Genomic DNA, 10,706 nt, shown 5'->3' with positions numbered 1-10,706 from the left:
TAAACACACATATTGTGTATGCGGAAGAATAAAAAAATTTCAGCAAAGCAGACTACGGGGTATATTTATTAATTAATCATCTATTAATGCTTTAAAAACGTTACAATTACTCAAGTATTTTTTTTAAATTTTATCTCTCTAAAGATAAATAAAAACGCAAAGATAATGAATAATAAAGAATAAAAAAAAATAATTAAAAGAAAAAGTCCAGTGCCGATTTGAATTTTTAAAAGTTGAATTGGACGCGGCAACGGTTGCATCATTCTCTTGCATTTGCATTATCATCGTGCTGAAAGCAGAAACTGGACTTATCCTCCATAGTACACGTACAGGCCGAAAAGAAGCGAATATTTAATCGGCATGCATTTAAATGGCCCGATTCGCAACATTAACATAACGGTAAGCAATTCCGGATGTCAAAGCTTGACTGCGTTCTGCGTTCAAGGGTATACGCATCTTGCAGAAATCCCACGGTGAGAGAAGTTAGATTGTTCGGCCTTGAAATCAGCGATTTCGAATATAGGAGGATAGCTCTGATGTTTTCTAAATGACATGCAGGATGCACATGGAACTCCGTGAGAAATTACAAACGATCTGGCTGGATCAAAGGCTTTTCGACAATTGGAGATATGCAAAGTAGGATATGCTGCAACCGTTTACCGTTGTACATATCGGTTATAGGTTGTGAAAGATCCGATGCGAAACCTTATGCAAATAATATAAAGAAGCATCGGGAAAGAAAAAGATAATTGTGTAAAGAGTGGAAATTTGTAGTATGCCTTATTACTTCGTTATTCGTTACACATTTCTAAAAATTTTTTGTAAGTTCTTGATTAGGTAATTTCGATTATTAGAACAAAATATAAAATTTAGAACAAAATACAAAAGAATTTCTCAACAAATCAATGTTAAAATACTTTTTCACTAAATATTCTCACAGCAGCAATTTATAAACAAATGATTTGCTCGGTATAGATATAATTATTTTATTTATATATTTATCAATTTATATTATAAAAGTATATAAATATAAATATGTAATACTTACATATTTAGTACTGTATAAACATGTATACTCGTAATTAAACTCGTTTATAATTTATTTATAAATTCAAATGACATACTGTTGCACTTTATAAATGACGACGCAATTAACATTTCCATTTCATCGACAAAATTTGTTATACATTCAACGCGTGATGTTAGTTACCATAACCCGGTAATTAAATGAATATAGCTACAACCGCGAGTAGCTATTCATAGAATTCAGTTGATTTAACAATTACGACATCGCGGTAAATCGTGCTTTGTAAAAGTTATTGCAAAGGTATGTCTGTAAGAAATAATTTAGCATTGTTCCATTGTGGAAATAGTTATATTTTAAATAATTTAGTTTAAATTTGCATAAATACTATATTTAAGTTTACATAAAAACAAATATATATAGTGGTATGTTTAAATTAATGAGATTTCTGTATTAAATTTAAATCAGAAACAATCTAAGACTGTCTGCTCTAAAGTCTGCATCATAATAATAGATGAATTTACGCGTGCCTACAGTGTTATTTGTTAGTTGAGTATAAATCTATATTTATTTCCTGTCAACATCAATATCGCGCGAATTATTTACGAGCAATCTGGGACAATTGAGAGATCATAAAATAAGAATGACTGAAAATATTTCCGATCAATGACCGCCTCTTATAAACAGCGCTGCTAAAAATATCCAACAGCCGTCATTAATGATATACATCTAATAAAACAGTTTTAATCTATTGCAAATCTTCCAAATAACGGGAATCCGTCGGAAATTTATCGAGAACGGTTTATCGAAAGTCGCGTGTACATATCGAATATCGTGTGAGAATTAATTGAAAAAGCATCATGTCGATTTTAATTAATTTAAAAAACGTCTCGTTTCGTCAAATGGCTCGACACACGCGACACATACTAATAATAGCATACGATCGAGATTCATTGACGAATGGCGTGGCCGGAGCGGAATTAACGTTTCGATGCTCGGAACTAAACGGCTGAAGGGTTGTAAGCTGGTATGCAGATGAGCCAACATGGTCGACCCCGGAGGCGGATGTTAGCAGTCTGCAGTTACGTAGACAATAGGCCGGTGCCATTATGTCCGTCGAATCCTAAAACCCCATAGAGTCGTTCTTCTCTGTCTATTATCCCGCTGGTGGCAGGCTACATTGTGTATCCGGCCTGCCGCGGGACTACGGCCATTGTCGGTCCACCTAATTATTCGCAAATCTTCCGCTCGTTGGCGGTAGCCTCCCATCCTCTGATTCGCGAAATTCCATCGCTTCTAAAGCCAGCTTGGTCGCGATTTACCCGACCCCTCTCGCCCCCTCATTTGCCCACCTAATCAGATCGGCTTCCGCGAAATCAGATATTTAATGACTGATAATATTCTTGTGCTCTCTCTTCACCTCTTTCTCCCCTAATCTTGTTTAATAATATTGTATTATTCTTAGTTGTTTGTAATACGCAAAAAAATAAGGCTGTATGTAGGGGACTTGAGACAGTAAGTCTCCAGCGAGTCAACACATTGTAAGAGATACGATGCTTAATTATTTCAGATGTAGATGTAGTATAATGTTTTTGTATTAAATGAACTGATACAATACGTTCATCGTTTCTCTAAAATTTTAGAAACTATGTAGCAGCTAATTATACCCTTCTACGATTTTCTTAAATTACTCCAGTCTTTTATTCCACGAAGAACTTTCATTGTTAGAAAGCGCAAGATAATATTTTCTATTTGATTAATTTTATTATATTTATAAAAATAATAATTATTACGATATTATTGTTTGATTGTACGTAAATAAATCGAAAGTTCATTTTTTCGCCGTTGATGCAAATAAAACTTCGGGAGAGAGTGTATATGTTAAAGTCCTATAAATGAGCAGTTGCGATCTTGATTCGCACTACACCATCTTATCACTTCATTATTTTAGAAATATATGTATATAAAGCTTACTTAATGAAAAAATTAAATCGCCTCCTTTTTTGCATAGATTTAAATCAAACTTACCTCTGGATCATTTGATTCCGCCCTCTTATACGTAAACAAAGGAGCCAACTTGTCGTAAAGGTTTACACGCTCATGAAGATCTTTGAACGGATTTTTAGTACTAAAGAAATCGAGGTCGATGTCCAAGATATACGGAGTATCTTTTTCAGGAAGATATTGGCGCAATGCTGAGCTGACGGCTGTAAAGTCATCTTTCTGCAACATAAATATCAAACAATCCGTATTACAGTACATGCCACCGTTTATGTATATACTTTTAGATAACATTTCAATATCTTAAATATTTTTTAATATTATATGATTTTCATGGGTTAATTTTTTGATATTATCGAATGTTCTTCCCAACTTTCCTTTAATTTACAAAACTTTTATATATAAAACACTTTACGCGTAACAAGAGTAAATTGCTCGTGCAGTTTTACAAATCTTTGATATTTTTTGTATTTTTCATCACTAATAGTCGTACTATTTTGGCCATTTGTCACTGAAAGCGAGGTTATTCACTAGAAGCTATCGCGTGATGAAACGCGAGCATTCAGTTCTGCGAATTAGCGACGCTATATTACTCAATCCTTTTTTTGACGCTGTTCGCTGAGCGCTGACATCACTGGCGAAACGTTGACGATAATTACCAATAAAATGATCGATTGCCGATGTTATATCGACGACCCACGGCGGGTTCAATTTTCGAACGGGATTTCACCACCATAGGAACACAGGGGCGGTCGACGCGGCGAGGAGAAATCGGCGACGTGCGCAACCGTTCGTATGAACCGGATATTGTTCGTAGCGGGGCAAAACGATGCCGCCCGCGTATAGAGGGTTTTTTGTGACGCGCAAAAAACAATGACTGCACTCGAATTAATTCTGTTAGAATTGATACTCGGGCCCGGCACTGGGATCGCAATTTGCATGCGTTCACAACAATGAAATACAACGGCGCGCGCGGGGTGAGCTGCAATACTATCGCGAGGAGAAGAGGAAAAAAGGGGGAAGAAATGGGAGGAGGGGATAAACCAACAATCAGACTGAGCAGGGGCTCTCAAAGTTTGTAATGCGTTCAACGCGTCGATAATCTTCGAAAGAAAGTTTAGCAACCGAATTGCGTGAAAAAAATGCTTTAACTGTAAAAAGAGATAGTAAAAGATATAAGACATTACCGAAAACAAATCTTTACACAGAGATAAAATTATTATCTTTTGATGATATGTTTAGCATGTATATAGAATTGTAAATTTTTAAATCTTTTTTTCAACTTTATACATGATATTTCCTATTCTGTTATATTCTTTTTACCAACATTTTAATCAATAATTTAAAAACGGACAGTGATTTGAAAACTATTGAAATGATCTATTTTTTAATAAATTATAAAATGTTCAAAATGCTAGACAATTTTAATAGACATTAGAAAGGATATTCTATCGTATTTTTGGTACATTTTTCGGGACCGAGAATCTATCGTACTATCAATATTTTGTCAACATACAGTTAAAAATATTTTGTCGTTAAATATTATGGATGTGCGCTTGAATTAAAAATAATACAGCTTGAATACAGCTGCGGAATTTTCTGAAGCTAAGCGATTAATTTTTTGTGCTCCCGATCTGCCACGTCGACTGATAAGAGTGCTTGTTTTGCGCAACCTTCGCATCGCGCTCTGCAGATGTTCATCGGTCTTGTGTCTGATTTAACGATCTCTGAACCAGACTGCTGGCGAATCCAGTTGATGTCAACAAAAACAATGTTTGTAAATGTGTTTTTGATTAAAATTTTTTACAAAGAAATATCTTTTTCCTAACGCGAGCGTGAAATGGGCCGCTTTTCGCGCTTGTTTTGAGTGAGCAAAACGATCCATTTCGCAATGATGACGTAAGTGTTGAAACATGGAGCCATTTCTCAACTAGTGGAGAAATGAAATTGTAAAACAAGCGCGAAAAGCGGCCTGTTTCACGCTCTTGTTAGGAAAAATAGTATGAACAACTCGTGGGAAGAGATGGTCGAGCCCAAATGAGTGTGATGGTCGCACTCATTCAGAATCGACCACTTTTTCCACTAGTTGTACAATATACTATTTCGTGCTTTTTCCTTCGATGAGCCCACCGAATTTGTATTCATTGCGTACAATTATTTTATTATACATTACATTAATTTTTTATCGTTCTCATAAAAAAATATAATAATCATAATACTTGTGCAAATGTCACGATGTTGGATCGAATGTCACAAGTGGATGGTCCGCTAAACACATAACTGCAGAAAAGTTATTTGCAATTTATGTTTGAACAATATTTTAATTGTATTCTTATCTCGCGAATTTGTACGAGCGATAAGCAAGGCCGACAAAAATATGCGAGATGCATATACACAAAGACATGTATTATTTCAGTCGAACAATCTTCAAAAGAATCGAGTAATTCTTTTTCCGAATTGTCTTATGCATTACGTTGAAGTGCAAAGAAGGAAAGGCTGCAGGCATATACGACGGCAATAATAATTATCAAAGGAATTTCCCTGTGTCATATTGTTTTCAAGTAATCTCTGATTATAGTTTTTCCTCCTTACTTGACTAAATGCCTCGCAGGTGTGCATTAACATTTAAAATTTTCTTCGTATAAGTTCTCCATTACGTGATATGCACGACACGCGAACAAATTGCACATGTGCGTTAAGAACTTTCCACTCGATACAGTGATTAATATTTTCAAACAAAACGTCATTATGCTATACATATATATTTCATTCGCGATAATACACTGAGAAAAAAAATTGTTAATCCCAAGAAATATTTAGTTCGATACGTTCAACTAAACATTTTAGTTAGTTAACTAAATATTAGTTGTTTCAACAATTTATTTCGTTTCTTTAATCAAGAATTAATTAATTCAACTAATGTTTAGTTAACTAACTAAAATGTTTAGTTGAACGTATCGGACTAAATATTTCTTGGGATTGACAAATTTTTTTTCTCAGTGTAGCTGTAAGTATTTAATGCGGTTATATAATTTATCGCGTAAGTATTTTCTTTATCGATTGTTACTTTTTTTATAAACACACATCTTCAGATTTAAATTCCAATACACGCTGTTACATAAAATTACATGAACAACAAGAGTAAAATTCACGATTTATATAATAAAAATGCATACATAATAAATCACATAATTTTTATACTTATTGTTCATGTGATCTGACACACTTTATTTATAGCGCATGACAGCGTGTTAATTTGTTTTTGTCAGTTATTGTGGCGTATCTTTTATTATTATCATGCAGGAAAGAATATTAACAATTGCTGATTGCAATATAGGAAAACGCTCAAAGAGGAATGTCATTGCCGGCTAAATTTAAATCGTTCGAGGGCGATAGTCGGACATTGCACCCGGCGTAAGTGCAATAACACAATAATCCGTCGACTTCGATTTCGGCAGATATTTTCGTCCATGCATCAAAGTTAGAATATGATCGCAATAACGTCACTTTCACACATATGAATCACACAATAAGATACGCAAGTACAAGATTCACAAATATTCGCGGTTTTATGTGTAATAATTTCGTATATTCACATTAATATTCATAATATTAAAATGAACAAAGCACTCAAAGAAATTCACTAATTCTCAATGTTAAATAAAATAATAATTATTTGTATCAATATTTTAACATTGATTGTGAGACAAATTTTTAATCTTTTTTGTGATTTGTATTCAAATGATTCATACGTTAATTGTATTTTCTGAGGTATCCAGAACTTTTCAAATCTTTAATATTTGGAATTGCCTCATAGAATTTATATAAAACTCCATCCTCTTTATTCCATTATTTCGTCTTTTACTTCTTGATTCTCAGAGTTTACAAATTATTTTTTAAACATACGTTTGAAAAATTTCTGCAGCTTCTTTCTAACAAACTCAAATAAGCGCATTTCGAAAAGCAATTAGACGTGGGATCTGCAATCTGCATACACGCAAATGAATATGCCTGAATAACGCCAAACGAGCCTCACGTCGAACACGTGGCCGCTCGCAAGAGGCCTACGTTTCTATATGTGTGCTTACTATGCGGCAGATCGTCGGTCATAATCGCCGTCGCGGCTGCAGTTAAAGCGAGCAGTGCCATATGCAAATGGTTGCATTGTCTTGACCTAAAGTGGCGTGATCTCCGTCGGTTTATTGTGCTTTCACTGGCAGCTATGAAAGAGCACAGCCTCGCAAAAATCTCAGCTCGCTCATTTGCACCGGCTGTATAATATACACGCCCTGCCACGAAAACGCGAACGATTTTTCATTAAAGTTGAACGAGTTTTTTTTTTGTTCCAGGAAAGGGTAATTATATCGAATAAATCAAGAGTTTGCGCAGATTATAAATTGGACTCGAAAGGATCGTAAAAATGCTGTAAACTGCGATTAATTAGTTCGATTTCTTGGAAAGAATAAAATATAAAAGTAAACGTTACCCCGCTATTCTGTATATATATCAACCATGTACGAGTCTTGTTCTAATTTTTATTATTCTTATTCCTTTTCTTAGATTAAGTTGTATTTTCATAGACTTTTTCTATTGTACTATTATTCGCAGAAACTATGTATATGGGATTATATGATATGTAGATGTTATACGAGAGTACTGCAATATAGTAAGCGTTCGGGTCTGTTATAGGTTTGCTATAGCTTAAAGGATTAGTCATTCTTACCGCGGAAACTAATCCGATATTACGGTATTCTCCGACGTTGATATCTATTTAAGGAGGTTCGCCTATTAGTCGTAAGTCTTAGAGTCTCAACTTAGAGTCTTAATTTTTTTATATAATTTACATAAACACTTTACACAAATAATCCCAAAAGTTGAGCAATATTGACCGTATAGTTTCTTTGTAATATTATTCAGAAGTTGACCACTTTGAGCCTATCGCCTCATGAAAAACGGTCGCTCTGAGGTAAATGATCATTAATTTAGTACGCACTTAGCCAACTTAGGACTTTGAAAAACTAGCATTTGACAAATAAAACATCAAGGATTGCATAAAAACTTTAAAAATAGTATTTTACTGTGTAGATTTAAAGCTTTATTGTTGCAAAGTTTACTTTTACCTCGTGGATCGAATTAGTAATGACAGACGTTACCATTGGCAACGCAACAGTTGATGCAAACTCAACCTCACAAACAGTGTTTAGCCACTAATCATGAATCCACGACACGCAGTCATCAATGTATTAATCATTTTAAGTCTTTAGTATTCTCTGATAATTGTTCATGTAAGTTTTTATAAATTATTTGTGATTTTTCTTTTACTTTATAATGCTGGGTAATAAGTATTCAACAACGATTCCGGAGTCGTTGACGCTCTCATACTTCGGCATATATTTGTTAATATTCTATACACTAATAATTTACGAAGAATATAACACATAACTAGCATCCACAATTCATTATAATAATATTGCATATAATTCGGGATCGCTGTATTGACATTATTATTCAATCGCATTTTTGACTTCAGAATAGTAAGCGAACCTCCTTAATAAATCCCAAAATTGGAGTACATGTATGTTTTCTATTTTGAGTACAGACTGTGCTTCAGACTAACAATGAAAGCGCTCTTGGCTTCACTTTCACATACTAATTGCTTCGTTATCGAATTAATTATAGAATTGGATAAGATATATGACATATTTAAATATATTAAGGTAATTGGACCCCGAGCTATCGATCAAGCCTACTTAGAACTTGATCCGTTCACTCGTTATCGAGATCTCAACATCTCGATTACTCGCAACCCATCGCGTCGCGTAAAAAAGTCACGGTCGGTCTCGCTCCGCGTATACTTGGCGCGAGACACTACCACCGTGTCTCTTGATATGATAAATGTAAATATTATATATACGTATTTATCATATCTTATGTTTATCATATTACATGTATATGTAAGATATGATAAAGTAACAAGATTAATATTATATAAGTAAAAGATTAATTATAAATATTGTAAAAATTGAAATATGAACAGGTAATTTTATATTATAATATTAATATGATCGATGTATTCGCGCGCGCGCGCGAAAAAAAATTCTTTGCCATTCACTATTTTCAATAAATAAGACGTCTAAGCGATTTTTATTGTAACAGAATGTTACAACTCGATATATGACAACGAAACAACATCTGCATAATCACGAACTATTTCCTTCTTCAATCCGATACGCATTCGCTCGCTCGCAATACAATGAGTCTGCATATAGCGAACATTACGCAAGCGACCGAAGTGAATACCCAAGATTCGACGCAGAAGTCACGTTTTTATGGCGTCCCCGTGTCGCGTCCCGCTGACCCCGCGCTCAGACTCGCGCGCACGTCGATAATTAATTAATACGTGTTACGCAACGCGTGGGCGGTGCCCACGCTTGTTGCTCGATGACGTTCGAATCCATTGAATTAGTAGAATTTCCAAGCGCGCGCTTGCCCTCACTCGCGGCGCGGCGTCGCGCGCCGCAAATCCACATCCGCGCTCCGCGGCCGGCGTGCAATCAACGACGCCGCGTGAGCTCGAGATACATTCGTACGCTGCTCGCGCCCGGCCGATCGCTCGGCTGCCGATCCTGATGCATTGTTCTTGCACATGGCGAATTAGTCTCATGGACGGGGTCGAGTACGGCAGACGGCGTGTTAATTAAAACGATACCCCCCGTTGGCACGCGCGAGAATTCAAATTTCGCATATATGTCAAACCTGTGCTCCATACACGCAACCCGTTCTCTTACGTATGACACATTTTCCGCTATATGTATAAATTAATCATCTCTTAAATCTCAAATTATATATGATCAATTTCGACCTCTTCACGGGACAGGTGTGGTTTACTTGTATAGTATCAAACAAAATATGCATTCAAAGAGAAAACGCCGTAATCGGTCAGAACTAGATCTTGATTGCTCAAAATATGCATTCTTCAATACTATTCTCTTATGTTTTCAGTTCTTTTCTCTAACTTCTAGTAGCATTCAACGTGATCTGTCGCTCATTTATTTCTCTACTTATGTAAAACAGCATTTAAATTCATAAAACAAATATAAATTCGCGAATAGAAACAAATTCAGGCAACGAATTAATAGAAGCTGGAAAGTGTTCTCGATTCTGATCGGACTTCTATGTTTTACGTCCGATGACGATACTGTGTGTCTTCTTATATCTACAGAAATCCCGCCGTACAAATGCTTGTCGGTGCTCGTAAAGACGTCAAGTCTACCCTCTCTTCGATCAACGTCGCACGGCACGTTCGAGCACGTTGCGGAGAGCCTAGCCATACGGCGCGGCGGGCAACGTTCGTCACGACGAGTCAGCACGTTTTGCAGGAGGGCTTCGGTGGACGGGCCTCGGTGCTCAGTATGCAAGCTCGGTGGTGGCCGCATCCGGTAGGTATGCACTCACGCGCGCAAGCTCGGAAACTCACGTTGCATTATGTATCCGTCTGTCGATACCGGGCACCACGCGTCAGCGCGATGATAAGAATAGAATAATAGAATTTTCTATGAACCTCTCCCTGTCGCCGGGGCGGCGTTGGGGAGAGAAGACACTATTGCAAAAGGAACAAAATGTCTGTGCAGATACTCTCTCTCTCTCTCTCTCTCTCTCTCTCTCTCTCTCTCTCTCTCTC

The 10,706-nt window shown here is 36.1% G+C and overlaps 1 protein-coding gene across 2 annotated transcripts in view; it reads right to left on the bottom strand.

The window, feature by feature from the left end:
- The window catches only part of LOC112464978 (UPF0489 protein C5orf22 homolog), a 272,704-nt gene that overhangs the window by 216,869 nt on the left and 45,129 nt on the right, over positions 1-10,706 (bottom strand). For both annotated transcript variants that reach the window (XM_025032304.1, XM_025032303.1), the window contains exon 3: positions 3,053-3,247. In XM_025032304.1, coding sequence (XP_024888072.1) covers positions 3,053-3,247 — 195 coding nt within the window. The remainder of the gene's footprint in view (positions 1-3,052; positions 3,248-10,706) is intronic.

The sequence above is a fragment of the Temnothorax curvispinosus genome, unplaced genomic scaffold (assembly GCF_003070985.1).
Source record: "Temnothorax curvispinosus isolate PA1 unplaced genomic scaffold, ASM307098v1 QBEX01014781.1, whole genome shotgun sequence".
Lineage (NCBI taxonomy): Eukaryota > Metazoa > Arthropoda > Insecta > Hymenoptera > Formicidae > Temnothorax > Temnothorax curvispinosus.
Note: the sequence above shows the minus strand (reverse complement) of the source record. Positions and strands in the feature narration are given on the sequence as shown.